General features: G+C 40.7%; 1 protein-coding gene across 1 annotated transcript; it reads left to right on the forward strand.

The window, feature by feature from the left end:
• PTPN11 (protein tyrosine phosphatase, non-receptor type 11) lies at positions 1–25791 on the forward strand. Its single transcript, XM_021412414.1, has 16 exons — positions 1–226; positions 4651–4773; positions 5866–6060; positions 7208–7400; positions 8285–8401; positions 8893–9006; positions 13267–13363; positions 13946–14025; positions 14158–14316; positions 15930–16061; positions 16791–16945; positions 17370–17437; positions 17832–17983; positions 20768–20880; positions 21063–21164; positions 22317–25791. The coding sequence occupies exons 1-15, from the start codon at positions 213–215 to the stop codon at positions 21130–21132; spliced, it is 1782 nt and encodes a 593-aa protein (XP_021268089.1). The 5' UTR covers positions 1–212; the 3' UTR covers positions 21133–21164; positions 22317–25791.

The raw sequence follows: 26339 nt of genomic DNA on the forward strand, positions 1-26339 counted from the left end.
GGAGAGGCGCGCGGTGATGACGTAAGCGGTGACGTAGGGCGGGTCGCGCCGCGCTCTGTGCGCTCCAGGGCTCTCAGGCCGCGGTTGTTCGCGCTCCTCTCAGGGTGCCTGTAGGCCGCGAGCACCGCGCTGCGCTGTGAGGGTGTGGGGGCCCTATGTGAGCTAGCAGTTGGCTGCGGGGCGGTGGGGGGCACCGCGACCCGCTGGGCAAAATGACATCGCGGAGGTAAGGCGGCTCCGAGCCCAGCTATTGGGGTTTGTGGGGGGGGCGGCGGGCGGCGCGGGGCTGAAGCGTTTTCTTCTTGCTGTCTGCAGTACGGAGTGTTTGTCTGCTTTCCGGCTGTCCTCTGTGGGTTAGGGTAAACACGACTCTCGAGGGGGATTGCTGTGCTAACGTGGATGTTGTATTCCTTTTTATTGTCTAACCTGCCTGCTCTAAAAGTTGATGCATCTTTTCAAGTAGAGGAATGGCAGCAGGGCGAGGGTGAGGGCTGTCCCTCTGTGCTCTGTGCTTGTAAGCCCCCATCTGGAGTGCTGCGCCCAGGCCCGGGGCCCCCAGCACAATACTGATGTGGAGCTGTTGGAGTGGGTCCAGAGGAGAGCCATGAGGTGCTTGGAGGGCTGGAGCACTTCTCCTACGCGGGAAGGCTGAGGGCTGTTCAGCCTGGTGAAGAGAAGCAGCTAGGGAGACTTCATTGCGGCCTTCCAGTACTTGTGGGGAGTTATAAGCAGGGGGAGTGACTTTTTACGCTGTCTGATGGTGCAAGGACAAAAGGGAATAGGTTTAAACTGAAAGGCTTAGGCAGAAATTCTCTACAGGGCAGTGAGACCCTGGCACTGCTGCCCGGAGCTGTGGGTGCCCCATCCCTGGAGGTGCCCCAGGCCACGGATGGGCCATGTGCAGCCTGAGCTGGTGAGGGGCACCCAGCTCATAGCAGGGGATGGAACTTGATGGGCTTTAAAGTTCCCTCCAACCCAAACCATTCTGTGATTCTATGTAATTCTTCAACACCAACTTGTCCTCTCTCTTGTTCTGCTTACCTTGGTGCAGTGAGGTCGATTGATTCTTAGTTGGGCTGTAGTTGAGTCCAGCTTTTGGATCTCAGGTGTGAGGGGATTTGCAGTGCACACTGGGTTTTGTGCCTGCTCCCACCCACGCATTGGGGCTGGTGCACGGTGTCTTTCAGAAACACTTGTCAGCCTTCTTGGTGTCATGGAAGTTTGTATTTTAATTTGAGACTGAAAAATATAAACTGATGAGCCTATAAATAGGAATAATTAAGCTCTCAGTCACCACTGCCACAGATGCTGAGACCCAGAGCTGATTTTTATCTCTCCTGCATTTGAAAAGATAATTGGAAAAGCTCAGTCACTGTGTGGAAAAATGTATTGATTTTTTTTGTTTCCTCTGTCTCTTCAATTTGGTAAAAGTATGCTGGCAGCATTGGACTTGTGAAGCACAGATTCTGCTGACTTTTTCTTCACTGTGCAGAATGCAACTGTATGCTTCTTTAAGAAATAACAGTAAAATAGCAGTGGTGTGTTTTTTGCCACGTCACAGTTTTCCGAAGAAGGTTTCTTGCTTAGCTAATATCCCTTGCTTTTGTAAATGAGACTCCAGCTATTCTACTGGCTGCTTTTCTGCTTACACTTTTGGCTCTTTCTATAAGCTCACAAGTGACTTGGGGTGGTCTGCTGCTGAACCCCCAAAGCAGAATAGCTGCATGGAGTATTCTGTGCATAGTGGCACAGTTAGTTTAATTAAAGTGTGGGTTTATGTGTGTATTGTTTTCTTGGTTGTACTTCTTAGCCACGATGCCCTTTGCTTGCAATGGCTTCTGCACCTGCTCATAATAGAGATTGGAAAAGGAAAGAAGAAAATAAGCCTAAAATGCATTCCATCCCTATAAAAGGAAGCATAGGAGAAAGTCCTCCATGGGGGTTGTGTTACTGATAGCTGTGCCTGCAGCCCCCTTTGCTCTCTCCTCCAGTTTTGGAAGGGATGCAGCCACAAGGTTCAAAAGCACACATGTGATGGCAGCACTTCAAATGAAGAGATCTCAATCACCGGTCCGGAACCGTTTAACCGAGATCACTAACACCCCCATTTTTCTATTTGGGGTGACTGACAAATGCATCTTCCTACACAAAGCCAAAAATACAAGGATGAGAGAGGGGGAGAACAAGTTACCACTGGAACAAAAGTTACATGAAGTGCAGTAAAGCCCTCAGTCTCCCAGATGTAGCTTTTCCTTTGCTATACTTTGTAACTTTTTGCCATCTTGCGTGGGAGTGTATGTGTGCGTAGGGGTGAGATTAACCAATCTGTCATAGTTTTAACCTATCTTTTGAGCACAAGTTGTTTCTGGTCCCTTCTTTTGATTAAATTATGATTTTTTTTTTATTATTTCATATTTTTAACAGTTTGTCTACAGTTATTTCCACTTGCATTAAGGTTTAGGGTGAGATACAGAAGGTATTATATTAATTGAGCTTTATGGCATGTCACATGTAAGAGATCAGTAGGATTGGTCCCAATAATTTCTCCTTCTTTATGTTTATGGACTTAAATTTAGAAGCAAACAAAGGTGTCTTTTTGAATCCTACATGTACAGAAATTGCTTATTAGCTGTTCAAAATGTTGCCACACTGTTGTTGCTGCTTTCCCTCTAATGGAAGCAATAATGTTGAGGCTGGAAGTGTGGTAAACATATTGTCATCTCCTTTAATCACTATTTAGTGATCAATTAATCCCAGGTACTGTTGCTTGTGCAATATTTCTTGTGATACCGCATCGAAAGAGAACTGTTCTTGACCTTCAAGTGGCCGTTAGATAAATGGAGGATTTATTGATTCATTCCCATTTGCTGTAATAACTTGGAAGTATTTTTATTATATATATTCTTTTCAAGCCCCATGGTGCATAGGTTTGATTTTCTTTATCTCCACTGAGAGATACGGCAGTGTTCTCTAGGTTTTCTTGGTGCAAGCAGGGTATCCTTAATTAGAAAAAAGCAAGATTAACAAGAGGAATCATTTACTTCTGAAATGAAGTTGTGCATAGGTCATCCTGATTCCCACTTGGATATTCTGGAGTCTCTAAAACTGCCCAGTATGTTTACATGGGATGCTATGTCTGAATAGAACAGGCTGGGTAAGGGCTTGGTAGGAATACTGTCCAGTTTTCAGTATAGGAGGAATTGCTGAACCAATCGAAGCAGTGAAGTCATAACCCTAAATTTAGATACGTGCTCTATTTGCTGTTACAGCAATTCACCATGAAATTTTGAATATCAGAAATGCTATGTAATTTTTTTAGACGTAGCACTTTTACAACTGCAGTGAGATTGGCTGCAGGCTTTTTGCCCTGATGTTTTGCATTACGTTGGAGCAGCTGAGACCCCTCTGTACAGAGGAGCAGCCCGTGTTCTTTCTGCAGATGTAGATGTGCCTTTTCACTGTGCCCTGCCTAGTGCCTGATTCACAGCAGAGCTGCAGAATGAAGGAGATCATTGAATCACCAAGCAAAATTCGGACCAAACCACTGGAGCGGTTCTGAGTTGCTGTGTTCATGGCTCTGGCTCTGGCCTGCATGGTGATTTTTTTTTAGTTATCTTTATTTCACAGTTTGTTGCCTGAAATCATGCCTCGCTTGGCAAGCATTCCATCCGTGGCAGCGGGTAGGCACTAGATGATGTTTAAGGTCTCCTCCAACCTAAGCCATTCTATGATTCTCATTAAGAAGTCCTCTCATCTGCAACATAGGTGTAGTTTACAGTTTATTGCGCTCTTACGGTGCTGTAGGAGAGCAATAAAATTTCTCAGTTATAGATAAGAGGAAATGCAGACGTGTTAACTGAATGGCTAAGAATAAGTTAATGCCATAGGTGGGGACACTGAGCTTCTTAGATGTAGACCATATACAGCTCTCCTTTGGCAGGGCACTATATTAGTCACTCATTAGGCTGCTTGTGGGAGGTGAATATCAATAAGGGGTTCCTTGGTGTTTGTATTTAAGCGTGGTACGTTAGGGCGAGAAATTGCCGATGGTATTGAGGAGGCAGAGTGGCAATCTGGTGTCAGGCAGCAGCCAGCACCCCGTGCTCTTGGGGGTGGAAGGAGCCTGGGCAGCCCAGCAGATTGTCCCCGAGTGGAGATCCTGCTCTCCTTCTTGGCTGGTGGTCAACCTGTGCGCTGAAGGATGAGGTTCAGTTTAAATTTTGACCTTTAAAATGTTGTCCGATGTCACTTCAGATGGTTTGTTTTATTTTTAAGTACTTTTCCTGATTGTCTTTCAGTTTCTCTGAGTGTCTTGTCTTCCAGAGTAAGGAAAATGCACTTTTCCATCTGTGTTTCTGTTGCGTGCCTTTCTTTGGTATCACTGTAGTCTGCGCAGTCTGAATGTGTACAAGTATAACTCTTTGACTTGCAAAGAACATCGTACCAATATGTAAAATTGCAATGGAATATAAGTAGAGTAACTTATACATTTTACAAAGATAGAAATTCTTATTAATTTTAGAGCAAAATTTTAGAACTATTTTTGAAATGGTTGCGTTGTTCTGTTTAGTCTCGTCACGTAGGTTAACATTCAAAATGAGACACTCTTCTATTTACTTGTTTGCTCTCTTTATTTTTAACCTCATGTAGATGGTTTCATCCAAACATTACTGGGGTGGAGGCAGAAAATCTACTGTTAACAAGAGGAGTTGACGGCAGTTTTCTGGCACGGCCCAGCAAAAGTAACCCGGGAGACTTTACGCTCTCTGTTAGGTATGTCTAAATTTCTCTGCCTTTCTTTCCAAGGTGTTCATTTGATGCTGTTCTTTGGGGAAAGAGTCATAAATGAAGTGTTTGTAAGAGGTGAAATAATGCACAGATCACTTCTCTTCCCTCCTCCTCTCTCTGTTTCCCCTGAAGAAGTTCCCAAGCATCTTTAATCAACTTGGGGAGTCTGCAGCTTGGAGATACTGCAGAGACGGAAAAGTTATGGGGAAGCAGAAGTAAATTAATAATTGTATTACCTTATGCCCTTTAGAAATCTATTTGATAACCATCTGAAAGTAGCAGAGATCATCTGAATTGCTGATCAAACACCTGCAAGGAAATGCTATCCTGACTTTTTTCTTATAGGAAAAGTCAGCAAGTCTTTAAGGTCAACTGTGGTGCTGTTCCAAACCAGAGCTTTTGTAACACTTATCCCACTGACAGCACGTGTGTAGTGGTAGGGACAAGGAAAGGAGAGCAAGAGGAAGTAGATAAGGGAAAAAGGAAAAGTGGGTTTGGTGATAAGAATGGTACTACTGGGTTACCTTTGAGATAATGTGCCCTGTTTAACAGACAGGGCCTCTTTCAGAGAGCTGTACTTTGTTAATACTAGAGATTCCAGAGGTAAATGGTTTACGTTTTATTAAAAGAGAGATTCTAGAAATTAGTGTGAAAGTCTAACAAAAGCAGCAAATGAGCTCTGATGGGTGTCCTGTGAAAGTTGAGTTCTTTCCGCACTCCTCCACCCCTTGTGCTTGTGAGTGCAATTCTGGAGGTTCCGGGGGATTTCTGTTGCAAACTTCAGGATCCCAGAGCTTGCTCTGGCTTAGAGAATCCCTTTGCTACCGAATTAATATTTTTTTCTTATTCTTTTAACTGTTGGGCAGCCCCTTCCCCTTCTTGCGGGCCACCAAGATGTGGCTGAAATATATTTCAGAAATATGCACTAGATCAGCTGTTCTGCCATATTTCATTTAGAAAGTGATGCAAAAGTAAGTCTAGATTTCTCCAACTGTGAAAACAGAACACTGAGTATAAAAGTGGTTTATTGGAAATTGGCTGACTTTATGTGGCTTCTTCCTTTGTTTCAACCATTAGGCGAACTGGAGCTGTCACCCACATCAAGATCCAGAACACAGGAGACTACTATGACCTCTATGGAGGAGAGAAGTTTGCTACCTTGGCTGAGTTAGTCCAGTATTACATGGAACATCATGGACAGCTCAAAGAAAAGAATGGAGATGTTATAGAGTTGAAATATCCACTGAACTGTGCGGATCCTACATCAGAAAGGTCAGGAATAGTGGTGAAAACCTCGGTATCCACACACTTCTTAATAAGCACATGCTGTCCCCTTAGGCTCTGCTTCTGTTTGGTGGGGGGGTAGTCACTGTTATACTAAAGGTAGTCTCCCTGAATTCGGTGAGGTTACTTGCAAAGTTGACTAATAAGTGTGGTTAAAGATAAAATAATCTACGCTGAACAAAATAGATCTTGAAGCTTTCCTCCTGGAATGATAGAACAGTGGAAAAGAGGGCAAAGTTCCCTTGATTTTTACTGGGAGAAGGTTTTATAGAATTTCTCCCAGTGTTCTCTGAAGCTGTTATGCCTTGGAATTCCTTGCAGTAATATTTCTGTGCATAACTTTATACATGTTTTTTTTTCCCAGCCATGGACATATGTTTTAGAAAGTGAATGGCATGCAAATCCTTAAATTGCTCAAACTGATGGTTTTAGCAGCATGGCTAATAAGGAGCATCTAAACTTTTGTCATGCTGAGGAAGTCTGCATGACAGAAATAAACTTTTGGGCCCAGTAGATGTCAGTTTATTCTCAGAATTGGGGAGGAAAAGAAAAAAAGGAAAATATTAAACAAGCTCTCTCATGCCTCAGTATGGCTTGTTTTTGATGGCTGTGGGGCGAATTATTCCATTTTTGGACCCATTTCTTGTTTTAAATAACAAATCTTTTTCTTTTTTATCTTCCTCAGTTCCGAATGTGACAGAAGAGTAGGGTCCCAAAGGTACTAAGTTCCCCCAGCGTTACTGGGGAAGTATACCCTCATGAAGGAAACAGAACAAGAGAAAATGCCTCTGCTGAGGAGAAAGTTGCTGTATAAGCTCATATTTATTGGACATCAGGGAATTCATTTGTATTGCTGTACAGGATCCAAATGAAAGCTTTGTTTGAAGCTTGCATAAAATGCAAATTTCAGGGCTTGTGGAAGTGCCTGCTTTGAAGTGTTTCTGTACTCGCTCGTGTTTATGTACACGTACGCTTCCAAGAGTTTGTTTTTGTAAACTATGAACCTTTCTGTAGACCAGGACTCATTCAGTGTACAATTTAGTGTGTTTTACTTTGTAGTAACTATTTAGACCAAGTAGATTCAACCATGGCTGGAATGACTATCAAGGTACTGTCTATTTTGCTTTATTTGAAGGTGGTTTCATGGGCACCTCTCTGGAAGAGAAGCTGAAAAACTATTAACAGAAAAAGGAAAACATGGAAGCTTTCTTGTGCGTGAGAGTCAAAGCCACCCTGGGGACTTTGTTCTTTCTGTCAGGACAGGAGATGATAAAGGAGAGAGTAATGATGGGAAATCTAAAGTGACACACGTCATGATTCACTGCCAGGTATGATGAAGCAGGAACTTCTTTTAACAGAACTAATTCCATGTGCAGAGGGTTTATTCTAACAAGAGGGCCTTTCTGCACTTCACTAGAGACGTGAATGTATTTCTGCTTTTTCCTGTGGTGCTGTATGTGCAATATACATCATCTGGGTGATGAAATGGGCTAATTTGATAGCTTCAGAATTCTGTTAGCGTTATGTTTTTGACTACTTGCCTGACTGAATCGTTTCATACTGTACTATGCTGTCAAGTGCCTTTTAGTAGATTTGCTCCTGACTGCATCAGAAGTCTGTCGTAAATCCTTTTGCTGATGGGGCATTTAATGTTCATGAACCTTCTTAAGCAAGTTACTGTCTCCTGTATAGATGATACAAAAACAGGAGTAATTGGACAAACAGAGATCTATCCGGATATGTCTGTTGCTCCTGTCATTTTATAAAGTCTCACCTGAGAGTGATCACATAGTGTGAACAAATCCGAGCATTTAAGCTAAAGAACACTTTAAATATTAGTAGAGAGTAGTCCGTCATTTAAATATTGATGTATTTAAGTTATAGTCTTTAGATATTTTTGTGCATACCAATGGCTTGCTGTTAAATACTCAAATCTGACTTTTGTTTTAATTATGTAAAGTTGTAATTGTTAAAGTGAATTGTATAAAAAAACCTAAAATGCAGTAAAAGAAACAGTGTAGAGATAGAAAAAATGTTGTCCTTCATAATGTGTTTCTTGTTGTCTGCCATCTACTAGCAGAAGAGTTTTACTAGATTTTTCTACGTGTAGTTTTAAAGAGAATTTCTTTGATGTTGTATAGCCTAAATATTAAATCAGTGCAGACTTTACATGATGAAGTTTATTTTGATGACTGAGCGTCTGTCTTTTAAGGATCTAAAATATGATGTTGGCGGAGGGGAGAAGTTTGACTCCCTGACGGATCTAGTGGAACATTATAAGAAGAACCCTATGGTGGAAACTTTGGGCACAGTATTGCAACTCAAGCAGGTGAGTGAATGGAGAAAACACCTCTGAATTATATTAATTTCAACGTATATTGTTGGGGAAGAGTGGGCTTTTCTGTGTGTTCTGTGTGACATCACAACTTTCCTTTTGAAATGTGAAAATCAAGAATGAAAATTCATGAAATTGGATGATAAAGTCATGTTAATCTAAACTGGAATAACTTTTTGCCACTGGTGAAGGACAGACTTTGTTTCTAATGCGTGTTGGTGGTCTTGTAACTTCATTATGGTCTGTAGGGATTGCAAGACTAGTTCAGAGATGAAACAAGCTATTAAGAACAACTGTGAAACTTTATCCAAAAGCATTTGTTCCCTGCTCCCTTCCTCTCTTCCCTCACTGCCACCAGAATGTATGAATAGTGGTCTTGGATCTTAGAATTGCTTATATAATGTATACTTAGTATAGGGAATTTGTTTTTTAACTGTCTTTTCAGTTGTCACTGTTTTACCTTTAGTATTTTGTATCTTTCCTAGCCTCTGAATACCACCCGTATTAATGCTGCAGAGATTGAAAGCAGAGTGCGAGAGCTAAGCAAGCTAGCAGAGACTACAGATAAAGTCAAGCAAGGCTTCTGGGAAGAATTTGAGGTACTTCACTGCCTTTCCAACACTGTGTTATGGTATTGGATCTCTGTATTACTCAAAGGAGGTTTGTTACTGCCTTCCCAGCAATAGCTTGGCTCTACTTCCATCACCCAGGTCCCGCTTTTTACTCCCTTCTCCTGTGTCAGGTACTTCATGTGTTAGAACTTACCACTTCCATTCCTGTGTCTATTAATAAAATGATTCAAATATTTTCCCTTTTTCCTAACTGAGAGGTAATTACATTCTTTGATGTTCATTCAGACCTAAGCATATTTCCTTCTGTTATCCTTTCCATCATGAGGGAGCCTTCCTACAACTGCCATCATATCTGGCCCACCAGGATGATCAGTTGGACTCATTCCTGGGTCCCTTCTCTCCATGTGTGCAGGGGCAGGCCTGTAGGCTGGATTTTTATTTCTGGAGGCAAAGGGCTGTTTCCTAGCCTGTGCTGACTGTGTTGAGTATTCCTAGGCTGTGGTGACTGGGTAGCAGTATGATAGCAGTATCTGATGCAGTTGGAACATGTTAAGTGTGTTTTGCATATGGAGGGAGTCAGGCCATGCTTTCTGTTGCTTCACCCAGTGGAGTGGGATGTTTTGGTTGTACCCTGTTGTGAGGCTGGCTGCCATTACTGCAAGGAAACTTCAGTGGGATTTCTCAGTCAATATGTGCTCTTGCCCTTGAGTTTTTGGCTCCTTTGGTAGCCACTTTTGGAGGATCTTAAACTATCATGAAGAGACAGCCCTCACAAGCGGGATCTGAGATGAAGCTGCATTGATTATGTGTATTCCTTGGGCTCTTGGAGATTTACTTCTGTTTGGATGTTTTAATTTCTCTGGAAATCCATTTCCTTCCCAGAAGGTTGCAGTGCTTTTCCTTCTCTCTTATCCACACACCCCTTGTGTGTATAACACAGCTGTGCTAGCCCAGCTTTCTCCTCCTTTGAAGTCCTGATGATTAAAGGGAGCTACTTAGGTTTGCAAGTAGATAGAGCTGAAACTGGTTATTTCTGAAGTAGAGGAAAATTAGGTGTGAACACTGTAAATGTATTCCAAACTGGTTGAGTCTAGTGTAGTGGAAATGCTAAGTCATGGCTTGAAGCAGTGATGGAGCACCTGGTGGGAAGGCAGGGCCAACCCAGGGGAGCTGAGGTGCATGCAATGCAATGCACCTGGGTGACCAGGAGTGGAGCCAGGATCCACCCCTTTACAGAGCTCAGTTAAGGGTTGGCAGTGCAGGTAGGGGGATCTTGCCGGAAATCTCTGTGTACCTGAGGCCTTCCAAGGGTAAGCAGATTCCTTCCTTTGTTTTTGTGTCCGTGGCTGCTGTGTCCTAACACTTTACTGGCAATTGGAGTGACTTAAAACCTGTATACACACGATGATCATGGCCAAAAGCTTTAGTCATGTCTTTATTATAATGAAGAGACTTGTATTGCTCACTTCATATTGGATTGTGGAACTCTACCAGCAGATGGCAACAGGAAACTGGAAAGTCTTGTGGTCCAGGATCTTGGACAGAGCAGCTGATTTTGGCTGTGTGATGCTGTTCTGAGAAACTTCTTGAAAAGTGGTGGATTTGCAAAGCACCATTCTTGAAGAAACTCATTTCTGGTCAGGCACGCTCATTAGCTCAATGTACTCTGCAGTCTGTTCTGAGACTTTTACTGGGAGTTGAAAAATAAAGCTGTGAAAGAACATTGAATTTTACAAAGCCGTAACAAATTTCTTTGAGTTTGGTGGAATATAGGATAGGGAGATCATGGCAGGTAGGGGTGGTAATCGTAAACAGAGTAGTAAGCTTCCTTGTCTTTCTTCCATTATTACCTGGCCTTGACCAAGGACTGCGGAGTTGTTCTTAGCCTGAACGTGCGTTTGCAAATTAGCCAAGAAAACAGTATCTATTGGCTTACTCAGAGATTCTGAGCATACCTTGTATTTGGAGGGCATGAAAGGGAGAAAGTGTCCTTTGATGGCTTATCCTTGCAGTTGGTGCTGGCTCAGTGCAGACTGTGAATTAGTATTTTTTCCTTGTGCGAAGCACTCTCGTACAGTGCATTTAAGAGTGGATTGTTGATTTGTCAAAATGATCGAGCTATTACTCAAGTTTTATGACTACTTTTCTGACATGTGTTTTGTGGAATAAATCTGTCTTGCAGTGGATTTTTCAGTTAGTCCTTAGAAGCAAGATATTTGTTAGTCTTACAGAAAAAGTAAATTTAAGATATTCCACCTCTCTTTCTCTTTCACTGTTAAGGCTTAGGGTTGACCTCACTAACTTTTCCCACCTTGTTTAGGAGTGGAAACAGTCTCCTAGCAATTTTAATGTTATGTTTTTTCATTCACCTCAGGTAAGATATGGCTGCCAGTCCTGGTGGGAAGAGGCAGGGGGCAAACTCCAGGCTGTCTGTGGAGCTCTGTGTGCCCTGTTGTGCTTTGGCAGTCCAGATGGTAGCTGTAAATTACTTGTCTTTAGGCATACTGAAGAATGTGCCTCTTGTCCTGTTAAGTGTCAGACAGAGATGTTGACAGTCTTCGTAACACTTCTGCTTCTGGAAGGTGGCTGGGGAGCTCGGTGTTTGAATGGTGTCAAGAAATTGAGGACTCTGTACCAGATTTATTGTTGCATTGTGTACCTTGTAACGAGCCTGTCAGAAGTTTTTGCTACTCATGGATCTTTCCTCAGGGATGCTCAGAGCAGTAACCATTAATTGTGTGAAGAAAAGATGTTTGAAGTTAGTTTTAACACACTTAATTGTTTCCATTTTTTAACCTGCTAGCGAAGTTTAGCTTTTGGTTCTTTTGCCTGGCATTTCACTTCACTGGGACTCAAAAGTGTTAATATTATACAAAGGTGCTCTGTGATAATGGCACTTGAAAGACTCTTGCATTATGGCAAGAGTTGAGCTTACTGCAAACGAGCAATGCTTATGGGTATATGCTTTATGTACATGAAACCTCACAGCTCTGTGTTGCTTTTGTTCTTTGGTTTCCCTGTCTTTAGGATGAGCTTAACTGTCCAAGGTCACTAAGTGAGGCAGTAATGATAATGCAGACTGAAATAGAAGTGAACAAATGTGCCTGACATGCCTGAGCTTTAAAGTACAAGTAAACTGTGAAGGAATATTAAGGCTGGTGTTAGTGAAGAGCTTCCAAAGTCAGAGTGTTTCTTTTAGTCAGACCAATACTGCTTTTGAGATTAAAACTTGAAGCAAAAACATTGAGATTCTGGTCCCCTCGGCTTCATTGCAAGTACATGGATTTGCTACTAAGCACTGCTGCTATGAAGTATGGAATTACTGTTGTCCCTGTCATTATTAATTGGGAACCAGACACTGAGAAATTAGGACCTTGCCAATGGGAGAAATCCCTATGCAGATTTATTGCTTTTGCACTAGGATGATTTATGGATAAGCATGTAGGTAGTTACCTAACACCTCCCCTGCCCACCAGCATAGTAATGTGGGAAAGTCTGAGCAAAATATGTTTGGGTTTATTGAAACGGCCTTGTGTCAGCAGGAGAAAGGGAGTCACACTTTGCTCCCAGGTGTATTAGCCTATCCTTGTTTGTCAGCCAGATTTGTAGTAGCTGGGTCTGTGGAAAGGATTCACTTAGAGGGTTAATCACCTTTTCTCTGAAAAGTAAAGCGTAAATTACGAAGTGCTGTTGTTGCACTCAGTGCTAATTGGCTTTCTAATGCCACCTGTGCGTTTTGATTATTCTCATCCTACTGTGGTTTTGTTTTAAGGGAATAGAAAAGAATATCTTCTTAATATTCTGCTTCTGACAGCTGAAGGACTTTTCGCTTTCCTTGAAACTGAGACAGCTGTTTGTATTGATGTGCTTTGTTGGGTTTTCTGTAAGCTCCTTCTTCCCTTTGGCTGCCTAGAGATGATCTGGCTGCAGCCTGCAAGGATCTCAGGGACGTGGTTTTGGGGCTTTCCAGCAGCACTGCTATGGATTGGTAACAGCTGAAGGAGGGGAATAAAGCTGGGGAGGCCTAGAGGAATCCAGTACAGCTCAGGTAGAGAATCCTGTGACTCACACCCCTGTGTTTGCGTCAGTGCCTTTTCATACCTTGAAAGCAATGCTGTATGTAGTCTGAATGGAGCAACCCAGGAACTCTCTCTGACTGTTGATTGGTATTATAATCAAGTGTCATCATCTTAATGAGGGAAGGATCACTGTAATGATGATGAAACAGTCTTTACCTCTTTTTTTGTGCTTTTACTGACGCCAGTTATTGGTGCTGTTTTTGTGCAGACTTTACAGCAGCAAGAATGCAAACTTCTCTATAGTCGTAAAGAAGGTCAGCGTCAAGAAAACAAAAACAAAAATAGATACAAAAACATTTTACCCTGTAAGTACTGACTTCTTATAATGTAAGCCCATTACTTTTCTGTGCTTTATTATTTTACCTGGTAAAGACAGGGTTATTTAAGCAACAGTATGCTATTTTTCCTCTTTAATGAAGTCCTTCTTTTATGTTGTCAATATTAGTCCATACAGCTTCCAGTCTGTGTTCAAACATTTACCCATTATAGATGCAGCTATTTTGATTCGGTAATATTTATCTTCAGCTTTAAGTTAAAAGCATCACATCCCTAAACTGTTATTTGGCAAACTGGAATGCTTACACTTAAGAGGATTAATTTGTGATACAAAACAGCACAGCTCAAATCCAGCAGTGTATATGAGACCATTTCTGTTGATTTAGATAAACACTTGTTCTGTGATCTGTGTTGTTATGCACTGGAAACTCTTTTTAAGAAACAGAAAAAGAGGAAGGAACAAGAATTCTAGCAATGATTTGCAGAGTTTCACTCAGCAGCAGTTTCTGGAAGCAGTAAGGATGTACCTGTTGTTGGTTGAATGTTTAAAAATAGCTGTATGTTCACAATTGTAGGATGCAACTGTTTAACGTACAAATATATTCTTCCAGTTGATCATACCAGAGTTGTTCTACATGATGGTGATCCAAATGAACCTGTTTCAGACTATATCAATGCTAATATTATTATGGTAAGTATACCCCACCTAAATGAGTCTTGTTGGCAAAACCTATGCCTACTTTTTAACTTACTCTTCTAAATCCAGGTTAGTCTCCTAAAAATGAACATTTGTCACCGTTTGTTAAATTGCTTTTGTCTCTAGCCTGAGTTTGAAACCAAGTGCAACAACTCAAAGCCGAAAAAAAGCTACATTGCTACTCAAGGTTGCCTGCAGAATACAGTGAATGATTTCTGGAGGATGGTGTTCCAGGAGAATTCTCGAGTTATTGTTATGACAACGAAGGAAGTTGAAAGAGGAAAGGTAAAAAACAGAATCTTAAACTAGTCTTAGGATAGGTCATGGCATTTGTGTGCAAGTGGTGTCTAAACTGACTTGGTGATTTTGACTCACATGCTGAAATGCAGTGTGCCATCATGGTCTTTGGAAACTCACTACTTAATTCTGTAAGGTGCTGAATGTTCTTTCTTAATTGATGCCTGTGGGAATTGAGGATGCACTCCTATCGTATCACGAGGCCTCCCTTTTGTAAGGGTTGTCTGATTAAATTCTAGCTACTGAATGTGAATCATTGCATTGTGAAAATACTCGGAATGAGACACTGGAAAGCTAGATGCTGCAGCCAAACATTCTGCATACTTGAAGGGGTAAATTCCTTGTTCATGAAGCAACAGTATAGCCATTTATTTTAGTTTACCAAGTTTGTGTAGGCTTTATTAAAAAAGCAAATTATGGGATTTTATTAGTATAAGAATGAATTGAGAGGATATTGCTTCTTAAGCAGAAACTGCAAGTCTACATGGAAAAACCTCTTTCCAGTGACCTTTCTCTGAGATCTTTTTTCTTGGAAGAAGAGAAATAAATTACAGAGTTGCTTTGGAAGAGTTGACTTGAATGCACTTTTTTGTGTGTGCGCGCTCTCTGGATATTTAAAATGCTTTAATATCTGATTACTTAATCAGTGATAGGGAAAGAAGGGCAAAAGTAACAATAACAACTGCAAAGCATCTCATACTGTATCTTTTGTTGGCAGAAGAAACTTCTCTTGTTGCCATATTTGCTTGTAAATCTGCACTAGTCACTGCAAATAGACAAAATATTGTGGAGAAATATTTGTGTTTGCTGTTTCTGGAAGCTGCATCTATCTACCCACTACATTTCTCATCTGATTCTGTGTGGACTTGCATTGCATTCACAAGGCTAACAGGAGCTGCTGTTTCCTGAGCTGCTGCAGGAACCAAATGAAAGTAGTAATAGGTTAAGCCCTCCTTCAGTGCGTAGAATATATCCCTGGCCAAAGATAAACTTGAGAGAGAAGCAGCATGCTGAAAGCTCTGAATTTCAAAACCTGCAGGTACTTCAGGCCCCCTGCCACAGGGAGCAGTTTTGTTGCTTTGATTGAATTAGAGCTATGTTAGCCCTTTTTTCTCTGATTTTAAGTGATGAAAAGCATATGTCCAAGCTGCATTCCTGTTAAAAATGGCCTATACCTTTGACTTGTTGTTTATTTTGCAGCCTGTTAGGTATTGATTGTAGAACAGCATATAAAGCTACAGCATTCCACTGGAAATTCTTGGGATTTTGAAACCAATAGTTGTGTGGAGATATGGGTATGGGCATTTCAATCCCAGGGCTTTGAAACTATTAAGCCAGAAATGGTACTAAGATCATGAAAGCAGCTGGAAGGAGAGATTGCACGTACCTCTTTGTCTGAAATAATTCAGTACTTGATATAGGGAAAAGAAACTTTCCCTTCAGATGTACTTTACCATGTCAGCTAGCTGTCCACTTGGTGCTGGTAATTGTCTTCGATGTACTCGGAAATGAAAACTCCAGAAGAGTGTTTACCAGTTTACAAAACGGCCTTTCTTCTTGTGGATTGCTTCTTAAAATCTTGTTTGTTTTGAATCTTGCAGAGTAAATGTGTCAAGTACTGGCCTGATGAATATTCCCTGAAGGAGTATGGTGTTATGCGTGTAAGGAATGTTAAGGAGAGTGCAGCACATGACTACACGCTAAGAGAACTTAAGCTTTCTAAAGTTGGGCAAGTAAGTACGTTAGTAACTCTGTCCTTTTAATCTAGGTTGCAAATAATAAAAAAAAAAATTGCAGAGAGGCTCTTTCTCAAGAATCAATAAAAGCACTAAGAGATTAATAGATTGAGCCTTGACTCTTTCTTTGAAGTTCTAGCTTTAGCTCCATACATCTTTCTCTTTGTCCTTGGGCTAATTGAAGATTCTTATACCTGAGCACTTTTTTGGCAGAAGATGCATGACTACAGAGCTTTGAGGAAGTCTGGAAAGAAGCATGAAAGTGCTTTTAAGTAATCATACTTTAGTCTAGCTAAGCATTTATCTGCCCTTTCATGGAGGTGGTTGTACTAGAAGAAACTGGTTTTATGGGAGTCCAGAATCTAAAAAGAGCTCTTAAGTGAAAACATGTAATATGAGGAAGGAGACAGTGAATTAGTATGGAAACAGCACTTTATTGTTAAGAAGCAGACAGAGCTTTGCCCTGGCTTCTAAAGGTGAAGATGGAAATACTGGAAACAGCTAATTGAGAAAAAGAGGGAACATGGGAGCAGACTTGGTGTGATTGACTTGTCAGGCCAAGAAAAACCTTTTTCCCTCTTTAAATGAGTTGTAGTGCCATGGATACTGAGCAGAAGGTTGGATATGCATGCTGCCTTCTGATCTGACTCAACTTTGCTAAAGTAATGCTCTTAGTTGGATTTTGATCAGAAGGATTTTTTTCACATGTTGATATCATCTTTCTAGGGGAACACAGAGAGAACAGTCTGGCAATATCATTTCAGAACTTGGCCTGATCATGGAGTTCCAAGTGACCCTGGTGGTGTACTGGACTTTCTTGAGGAGGTGCACCATAAGCAAGAAAGCATTTCTGACGCAGGACCAGTTGTGGTCCACTGCAGGTACAGTGATGCACTATGCCTCTGCTTCTATGGAGTTCTGCTGGATTCTTCTTGTTACATCTATTGATAGATTTCATGGGATCATGGGAACACTAGTCTCCCATCTCACCTCCTGTGAGTGAGATGTCGCTCCTCATTTTTAACGTATACGCTTTTGTTTTTAATAAGGCAAGGAAATGTTAGATCTGTTCTTGTTGGTCTGTCTGATTCAAGGACGTTAATAAACACCAAGGAACAGAAAATGCTGTTACGACTTCTGTCTACTTCTGTCTCAAAGTTTAGGCCTCTGGTTTCTTCTGTCTGTGTGGTTTGGTTTCACTTCAGCTATAGTCCAGAAATCTAATGTTTCTTAATGCTGAACTCTTAGATTAGTGTTCCAGTGTCTACTCAGAGCAAAATGATTGTTTTTCTTCACATTTTACAGTGCTGGGATTGGACGAACAGGAACTTTCATTGTGATTGATATTCTTATTGACATAATCAGAGAAAAAGGTAGGTTTCCTCAGCCTTTTATTTTCTGCTGGGACACTGACATAGGTCACAGAAGCATCACAGTAAAAACAATAGAAATGTTGACAGAAGATTCTAGTATTGTTACAGGGTAAGTACTTGTGTTTGGCATGAAAGGGACTCGGTCATTCCTCTTGACTTAGGTGGAGTCAAAGTGCTGAAATCCTGCTCCAGGTCAGGATGATGAAAACTTTCAGCTGGGGATTAGCCAGGAATCTGGTTATTTCTATTAATATTTGTAGTTAATCATTTGTTTAAATCTTTCATGAGTATGTGGCTGTCAGTCTGCTCATTGTATGTTGATGAGACCAATCTCTCCTCCAAAGGCAGAGTTTACTTTATTGTTCCTAATCTCATGGTTTTCTTTATCTCATAGGTGTGGACTGCGATATTGATGTTCCAAAGACCATTCAGATGGTGAGATCGCAGCGGTCAGGAATGGTTCAAACAGAAGCACAGTACAGATTTATTTACATGGCAGTGCAGCACTACATTGAAACGCTACAGCGCAGAATTGAAGAGGAACAGGTATATCCATCCAAAGTATAAGTTGTTACATAGGAACATGTTATCATCAGAGCAGGGAGCAGAGCTGCTCATTTGCTGCTTGTGACTTGGAGACTTGACTGCAAGTATGGTCATCAAATTTGAGTGTTAGTCACTCTATTTCGGATTCTTAAATTACATGCTCATTAGTAGAACGAAGTATGTTGGTCTGAAGGATTGTAAAGCATGTAGTGATCCTGCAGTATGCTGTCCAACCAAAACCACTTAAAGGAGTGATTTATGTGATGAGAAAAAAATTTGAGATGTGTGGGGACAATCACAAGACCCCCCCCACCTCATTCTTTCTGTTCAGGTACTCCACTGTACTCAAATTATGTAGTCTTTTACAGAAGTTGCATGGTTTTGTGATAAAGAACTATCTGTCTACTGTTACTTTCATTCACTGCCCTAACTTCTGGACATCTGGGACTTTTTTCAGAATTTCAGTATCTTTTTTTCTGCTGCCTTGCTGCTCAGGTGATAAACCCACACAATTCATCAGACAGATGTGGGGAGCCATATGTTCATGGTTAGTGCAGTGCCAGGTGTGAGATAAGCCTTGTTTTAGAGGTAGGGTGTGCCAGCTCAGCCTTGGCACTCTTGTCTGGCTTCTTTGGAGTGTGACAGAACTTGTTTTATATTTGCCAACATGATGTAGATGCACTGTTCAACAGAGAGGATAGAATCTGTATTCTTTTCCCCAGGATGGCTGTTGTGTGCTCTGATGCTGATTAGACACAAAGTGAAGAACATGAAATCCCTCAGGTGTACTTTCTTTCCTGGCTTTGTTCTTTCACTTCACCTTAGAGCTCCCTCACATCTCTGCGTGTGTGATTACACAAGCCTTGTATCCTCAGCTTTTGAATATGGTCTCTTTCTGCTGCCACCATTTACAAAGGAGATCTGTAACTTCTTGGTTGCTGTAATGTGGTTTTGAATGGTATTTTGATATTGAGTGGAGCAATGCATTTCTCTTACGGTGCTCCGTTAGTTGTTTCATCCTCTATTGTATTACTAGCTCAGGAGGCACGGGAATAAAAGTTTCCTGAACTGGAAATAGAGTGTTGCTTTCAATCATGAGGTCTTGACCTGTAAGGGCTAGTGGCAGAAGCAGGAATAAGGCAATATAGTACTTTTCAGATAAAAGCCACACTTTGTGTTGAGTATAAGTAATGACTTGAAGAAAAAATTATGATGTCATGCAGCACTTACAGCTGTGCTGAAGCAATGAGTACGTATACATAGCTGCATCCATTCACACAGACATGAGTATTTCATATTCAAGAAAAAAATTCCCTTCTCTGCAAGCATTCCCTTCTGCATTGCAGTGCTGAGAGCCTCAAGAGTTCCTAGACTTCAGTGCTGTGTAGGATATTGCCTGTCATCTTACAAGTGTGGAAAAAGGGAAATGGGATTTGTTTTAGCTATGTTTTTCCTGTGGAAATGTGTGTATTCTTTTACATCTAGGAAACATGTTGTTTCTACCACATTTATATCATTATGAATTAGAAAGGATAATTACAGTGAATTAAGCTGAAGGAAGAGAAGCCAGGTAGGTACTTAATCTTGGCTTTTCAGTTCCAGTCAGCTTAAGTAATAGAAGAACTGATTGATTCCTTTCAATTGCTTTTACTGTATAGAATACCTTGAACTGCTATTCATAATGCAATTTTTAAAAAAAAGATAATAAAAAAGCTCTGCTTTGGTGCTTCAGAACATTGTTGGCAGGGGAGGTGTTTGTACTCATAATGCTGTTGGATGCACCAGTCAAAACTTTTGCATTTTGTTTAAATCTTATTTTCAGCTTTAGCCTTCCAGGTAGCGGATCTGGACTCGTGGTCTAAGGGGTTTGTAAGGAGTAGGTGGGAGGCTGAGAGGGGAAGAAGTTTTGCAGAATAACAGAAAAAGCTGAAGATGCCTCAGAAGACCACTTTGAAAAACTGCGACTTAAAATGCAGTACAGAGCTTTGTTAATGGGAACTCAGCAGCCAGATTTCCTCAGGGACTCTGCCAATCTCTGCTGTGAGATTGACTCAGGTCGCTTATATAGAACTTGTTGGAGCGTTTAAAAAACAAAATGAAGCAAAAAAACCTCTATGCTCTGTGAAATCTTAAAGTGAAGCTTTGATTTAGATGTAGGTTGCAGTGTGTGTGTGTTGTGAATGTTTGTCCTGAAAACAAAAGCCAAATCTGTCTTTCCTAGTGTAGCTTTGTTTGCTGGAGCCTTCAGTATCTTTAGATGAATGCCAGCAAAATTGGCTGCAGCTTGTAACATATGTTGCAGAATGCAAATGACAGCTTGGGTTCTTTTTATATCAAATCTAATGGCCTAAGATGATATTTTATTAGTGATCTTGCAGACAGTGTTGTTACTCATATGGCCACGTCTCTGAGATGGGAATAAGGTCAGTGGGAGGCGCACTGGCTGCTACTGTCTGTTAAAGAATGAAGTGTGGTTTCTTCTGCCAAGTAAGATGAGGGTTGCGTACGAGTGCTGGTTCATAAGGTTGGCATGTTCTGCTGGAGGTGGTGGTGGGAAGGGGAGTGTTGAAAAAAGAGGCTTTTCAGGTCTTAGTACGAATAAAGCCAAGCTTTTGGTCCTATCCATATTGTGTGTTATCTATGGAATTGAGCTCTTTGGTGTTCATAGCTAAACCCTTCTAAACACTAATCTGATTAGTTGTGCGTGTAATTTCTGTACTCCTTCAATGATTTTTTTCCTATTAGTTACTCAAACCTGGCTTTTCTTTGTGTTTTGCTTCACAGAAAAGTAAGAGGAAAGGTCACGAATACACAAACATTAAATATTCTTTATCGGACCAGACAAGTGGGGATCAGAGCCCTCTTCCACCCTGTACCCCAACCCCAACGTGTCCAGAGTAAGTTGGCTTCTGTTGCTATTGTGCAAGTTTTGAATGGTACTAATTTTCAATGATCTTGAATGAGTTACCACAGAACTTGCACTTGGACTTTTGCCATGTTCTTTGCTCTTAATACAATGACAACAGTTTAAGTGTACAAACTTGGTTTTCTCAGACTGCAAACACTTGTTTCATTTCAGAATGAGAGAAGATAGTGCTAGAGTATATGAAAATGTGGGGCTGATGCAACAGCAGAAAAGTTTCAGATGAGATGGTGTACAGAGACTTCAGTGCAAAGGCAGGTATGTATGTTCTGAAGTGACTGTGCATATCCAGCCTGGAGTTGTGAGGTTTGAATAACATGTTTGCCAAACCATAAGGACAACTGTAAAAAGAATTTTCTAATGCCTGAAATGCACGTAATCCATCCACCCTTAAGGAATTTAAATTTCAGAAGCTAATTTTGAGTGAGTTGCATCTATATTTACCCTCTTGAAACGATACAGAATATTAGCTTGGTGGTGGTTTGTTCTTTGTTCTTGTGCCCTGACTCAACAGTGACATAAGTTGGAGGTCTTTATTATTCAGGAGTCTGGCGTTCTATATGATGAGTGGGAGCTGCAGCCTGAACTCTCCATGTCTTTACTAAGTGATCTTTGCTCCCAGCCTACGCTAAAGATTTGTGCTCATCTAAAGAGATTAAAAGAACACTTAATCCCCAGTAAAGATGTGTTGAGCAAGATTACTGCTGCGCCTGTATAGTGTGAGCAGATACTGGAAGAAAACAGTAAAATTGATCTAATATGGGTGGCCTTTTATTGAAGATTTTAAACTATTGTCAGCCAGAAATGAAATCTTCAAAGTTAGTGTCCTACTGTTTTCATACTAGTAAGATTAAATCCTTGCTTTTGCTGAAAGAGAAAACTGAGTCTCTTTGTTTTAAATAATATTATAGTTTGATTTATGCAGTCAGTTGAGTAGATATTGGTTATTGGCTAGTAAGTTTATTAACCGTGGTTAATGAGCTGTGAATAGAGCAAAGGAATAGCTTCAAACTTAAGGTGTCCTTTCTTTAGTCATTTACTTCTCCTGGATCCTAACCTAAAGCCTTTCATCATCTTTTCCCATGTGCTTTAAAGACCTAAGACATCCTATTTTCCCCTTTTGCTCTTGGTAACTGTAAGCATGCTTCATCCATTCAGTCCACAATCTTATCTTCTACATACACTTATTCCACTTAGTCCACAATCTCCAATACACGTTCTCATCTTCTAATGTCAAAGTACCATGGAGCTTGTAATCAAGATTTGAGATTTTCAGTTGACCTTATGGCTTTCTTGAGTCAAATGTGAACGCTTCCGTATCATGTCACAACAAGAATTAACTGTCAGCTTATTCTTGTGTTGTTTGTTTTTCTTTTTGTCCTAACAAGCTTTTATCTTCTGTTTTTCCAGAAATGAATATGGTTTTTAAAAAGGTCAAGAAAGAGATGGAAGAAGCTTCACATGGATGGTGAACTCTGAAGGCTTGGTACCTTTTTAATTTACGGTTTTAATCCTTCAACAGTAGGCAAAACTTAAGACCATCTAAAGATTGTTTATATCTCTTCTCTCCAATGCCTGATTTACAATTGCTCATTTTCCAAATAAAAGGAAATCCTATCTACAATGTAGACAACTACTTTGTAGAGACAGTTTTGAATCCAGCAAACTGTTGGACTGTCATCCATGTGTTTTTTTAAATAGTATTTTTGTTTCACAGTATGGCTATTAGTTGGTTTTGGTGTTTTGTGGATTTTTTTTTCATTTGAGCCATTGTGGGTTTTTTTTGTCATGGGTGGTGGGAGAGCAATGATATGGATAAATCCGTTAGACTAATGTAAAATAATGATGGGAACAATACTTGATTGAAAACTGTGGATCACCAGTGTGAGTAGAATCAGCTACCACGGTAAAATTAGTCCTAATACATTTCAAACTCAGACTGAGTTTCGTAAGGGTGAGCAGTATATGAAGGTGCTTTTTGTGGTAACTGATAGCTTTGAGTACAACTTAGCTGAGTGGCTGACCGAGCTATTTTTGAGTAATTATGTAAGATAGCCTTTATCAAAGGAAATTTCTTTTACGTGTTCTCTACCCAAAACAGAAATTTACTGTATCTCTCCAAAGGCATAGTGGCCTAGTGTTTTGTGAGGATACTATCTCTGTTCATTTGTCTGTGTTCATCTATTAAGCAAGAGATTGGATGTGCTGAGTTCAAGTGATTTTAAAATTTGCATGCTGACACCTTAACAGCATACTGAAAACAGAGTGAAACAAGTAACCCACTATGCAGGCTCTTACCTCGCTATAAGGTAAGCCTCTTCTCCCTTCTCCTGGGGAAGTGGAAAATGCTGGGCCTTCTGGTTTTGTTTTAGCAAGGCCTTATGATAATGTAAGTGGCTGAGTTAAAGTTTTGTGGGGGGAAGCAGTGCATGGAAACTGGTTATCCACTGAAATTGCCTTAGTTGAAAAGTGCAGCATGGACAGCAAGGCCAGCAGGTTCGTTCTGGTTTGTTTCATCAGACAGGAGTTTATTACCATTCCACCTGAAGTGCCTTTCAGAGCTGCATTGAAATTGCTGTTCCTATTAGATGAAAAATCACATTCATCTGAAACCACTTCTGATTGTTGTCAATGAAATGGAGCCCTCTTCTAGAAACTGTAGAACGACGAGCTGCTGTTGAGCTGCCAGGTAACTGGGTTCCTCCACTTGGTTTGCTCTGTCCTGTTTCCTGGACCAGAAGCTCCCCTTAAAGCTGTGTGCACTAGTGACAAAACCAGTCCCTAAGAGTAAGGTACTGGTGGTGTCTTACCAACATCTTCCCCCGTGTTCCTGGGGAAGTTCTGTGACTTCGTGGTTAAGGATTTATTGCCATTTCCTTACAGCATGTGCAGATGGTGAGCACTGCATCAACTTGCTGTCGGCAAGGTGCAGGGCCAATGAAATTGCATTATTGGCCTTACTAGTGGAACTATGCTAAAGCCTGGAATGTAATTAATGCAGCTTTGTGAAAGGTTAAGTGGGAGATTACATTACCTTTTCCTGAGAGTGCTTAGCAAAATCAAATATTTGAACACTTTGTTTGAACTGAATGAAGGTGCTTCTTTAATGTTAAGCAGAACTTTGTTACTTTGCCTATTGTCCTTCTTGTCTTCTGAGGCTTTGGGTTTTCTTTTTTCTTTCTTTGGAACTCCTGTCGCCAGCATACTGTAATGCATTTTAATGTCATAGCCTTATAGTCTAATCATAATATTTGCTCCCCTTCTCCATCTAAATTTTTTTGTCGTGATGAGGGAGAAATCTCTTCCTTGGGTAGTGAGATCTGTTCTACATTGCCTGCCTCCTTCCCTGTCCCTGTGTACAGCTTCATCCTGCTGAACAGAGATCAGCCTCAAGTGTTGGTATTTGCATAGAGCAATTGACAGCAATCTCAATATTTGTTTAAAACTTGGTGTGGAATTAGATAAATTCTACACTTCATATGTTAGAGCAAGGTGGAATGCATGTTCTGTACCAAACCTAAAGTCGTGGTGAAAGTCAAGAGAAACGAGAGAAGGATTCTGAATGACTCTGAACTCTGTTTTGAACTTCGTTAATGTGATGTCTTAAAAGCCTGACCTGTGTAAGCAGCAATCAGTTACGTGGCCAACATAAGGTTGCCTCTTCTAACCTCATTTTAGCTGTTTAGAAGCTGCCACTGTAGGATTTCTTTTTTTTTCTTGGAGCCAAGGAATTCTTACTCCAGAATGTGTATTAATCCTGGGGAGTATACGGTTGGAAGAATGTTGATGAGGAGAAACAGAATCTGAAAGGTTGTGAATAAACGCTGCGCTGCTTCTAACTGGAGTGCTGGACCATGCTGGATGCCAAAGGGGAAACCTTGCAAGAGAAAACCTGCCTGCCCTTCATGCATGAGCAAGAGAGGGATCATTCTTGGAGCATTAAGAAAATATTTTAAACAGTGGGTGGGTTTTTATTATGGATGAGGCAAGAAAGAGAAATGTCCTTTGGTTTAGGGGAGATAAGTGAATATGTGGGTTTCATGTATTTCTAGTGAGTTTTTTAGAGGAATCTTGTGCATTAATCTACAAGCTGTTGCTGAATCAGTGGAATGGAAAAGGGATGCAGTTCTGAAGTGTTCTGTTAGAGAAGACTTCATACCACAAGGGAAACTTTAACCCAATCCTAAGGCACAATGATTTATGCCAGCATGAATTTGCTGCGGACTTCATTCTACTGAATGTTTCATAGCATACACTTTAATTTCAGCTAACTGTTGTTAGGACTGATTGGTTCTCCTATTAATCCTGACCAAACTTTTACTTTTTCCTCTTAAGATACCTGTCTGAAACACAATTAACCAGGATACAGCTAATGAGATTCTAAAACCCATTTCCTTTTTCACTGTAACGATGGGGGAAAATCACAGCTGGTACTAGGATGCGTTATCAGGTTTTGTTTTTTCATTATTTCAAATTAGTTGTTAATTTCTCCCTTTTAAATAGTTGAAACATGTAATTAATAATTTCAAGCCTGTTTATTTATGACATTATTGTGATTTTTTTATTGCAGTACTAAAGACTAATGAAAAAGGATCTTCCTATTAGGTGGAGTAGACCTTGCGTTTTTTTTCCTGCAGTGTATGAAGTATTGTACCAGAGTATTAAATGAAATTGTAATATTTTATTGAAAAATCTCTATCCTTTAAAAGGAATACATTTAGGATGTCATCAATTTGATGTGAATCATGTAAATGTTGATAATGCGCTGTTTATTATACATCTAGTGTTTTGAAATCCTTGCTTCTTGCCTTTTGCTCACATACGTTCTGTAGACCATTTACAATTGTCAAAATGTGACATTAAAATAATAGTTCATGTATAGAAATATTGGTGATTGTCCATTGTTTTCTGTGCTGGTATTTATGGGTCTTAGTTCAGCTGCTCTGCTGCTGCATTGTGATTTTTATTGCTGCGAAGCTATATTATCAGAAATAAAAGCATATCTGTAAACAACTTAGAAGAAAAAAAAGGGAAAAAAAGAGAAATAAAAATGATTTTCTTAAGATGACTTGTCAGTTACTCTGTTCTCCAGCTCCCAGTCTGAAATGATGGTGTGTGGGCACTCATCTGCAAGCCTAGGCGATAGTTTGTGAGTTGTGGTGCTGCTGAGCCCCTGCAGGATGAGATCTGTTGAAGAGCGCAGCTGTCCTTCCTGAGAACCAGCAGAGCACAGCTTCTATTAAGCATGATGTATGTGAGTACGTGTCCTTGTGTTCCCACCATTGACCAGAGGTCTGTGTGCTGCCTGTGCCGCTGCCTCTGGCTCTTGTCCCATGAGCCCTGTGCTTGGACTCGAGCAGGGCTCGTCCATTCTGCTCCCACCTGCTTTCCCTTCCAGAAAACTGCCCCTCGTTGTTTTGTGGCTGATTTTTG

This window comes from Numida meleagris, chromosome 14 (genome assembly GCF_002078875.1).
Source record: "Numida meleagris isolate 19003 breed g44 Domestic line chromosome 14, NumMel1.0, whole genome shotgun sequence".
In the NCBI taxonomy this organism is placed as follows: domain Eukaryota; kingdom Metazoa; phylum Chordata; class Aves; order Galliformes; family Numididae; genus Numida; species Numida meleagris.

What these genes read in the sequence shown, in the direction of transcription:
- PTPN11 (XM_021412414.1), top strand. An exon ending in GCTTCTGGGAAGAATTTGAG is followed by an intron (nt 9,007 to 13,266) that starts GTACTTCACTGC and finishes GTTTTTGTGCAG; the next exon opens with ACTTTACAGCAGCAAGAATG. An exon ending in CCAACCCCAACGTGTCCAGA is followed by an intron (nt 20,881 to 21,062) that starts GTAAGTTGGCTT and finishes GTTTCATTTCAG; the next exon opens with AATGAGAGAAGATAGTGCTA.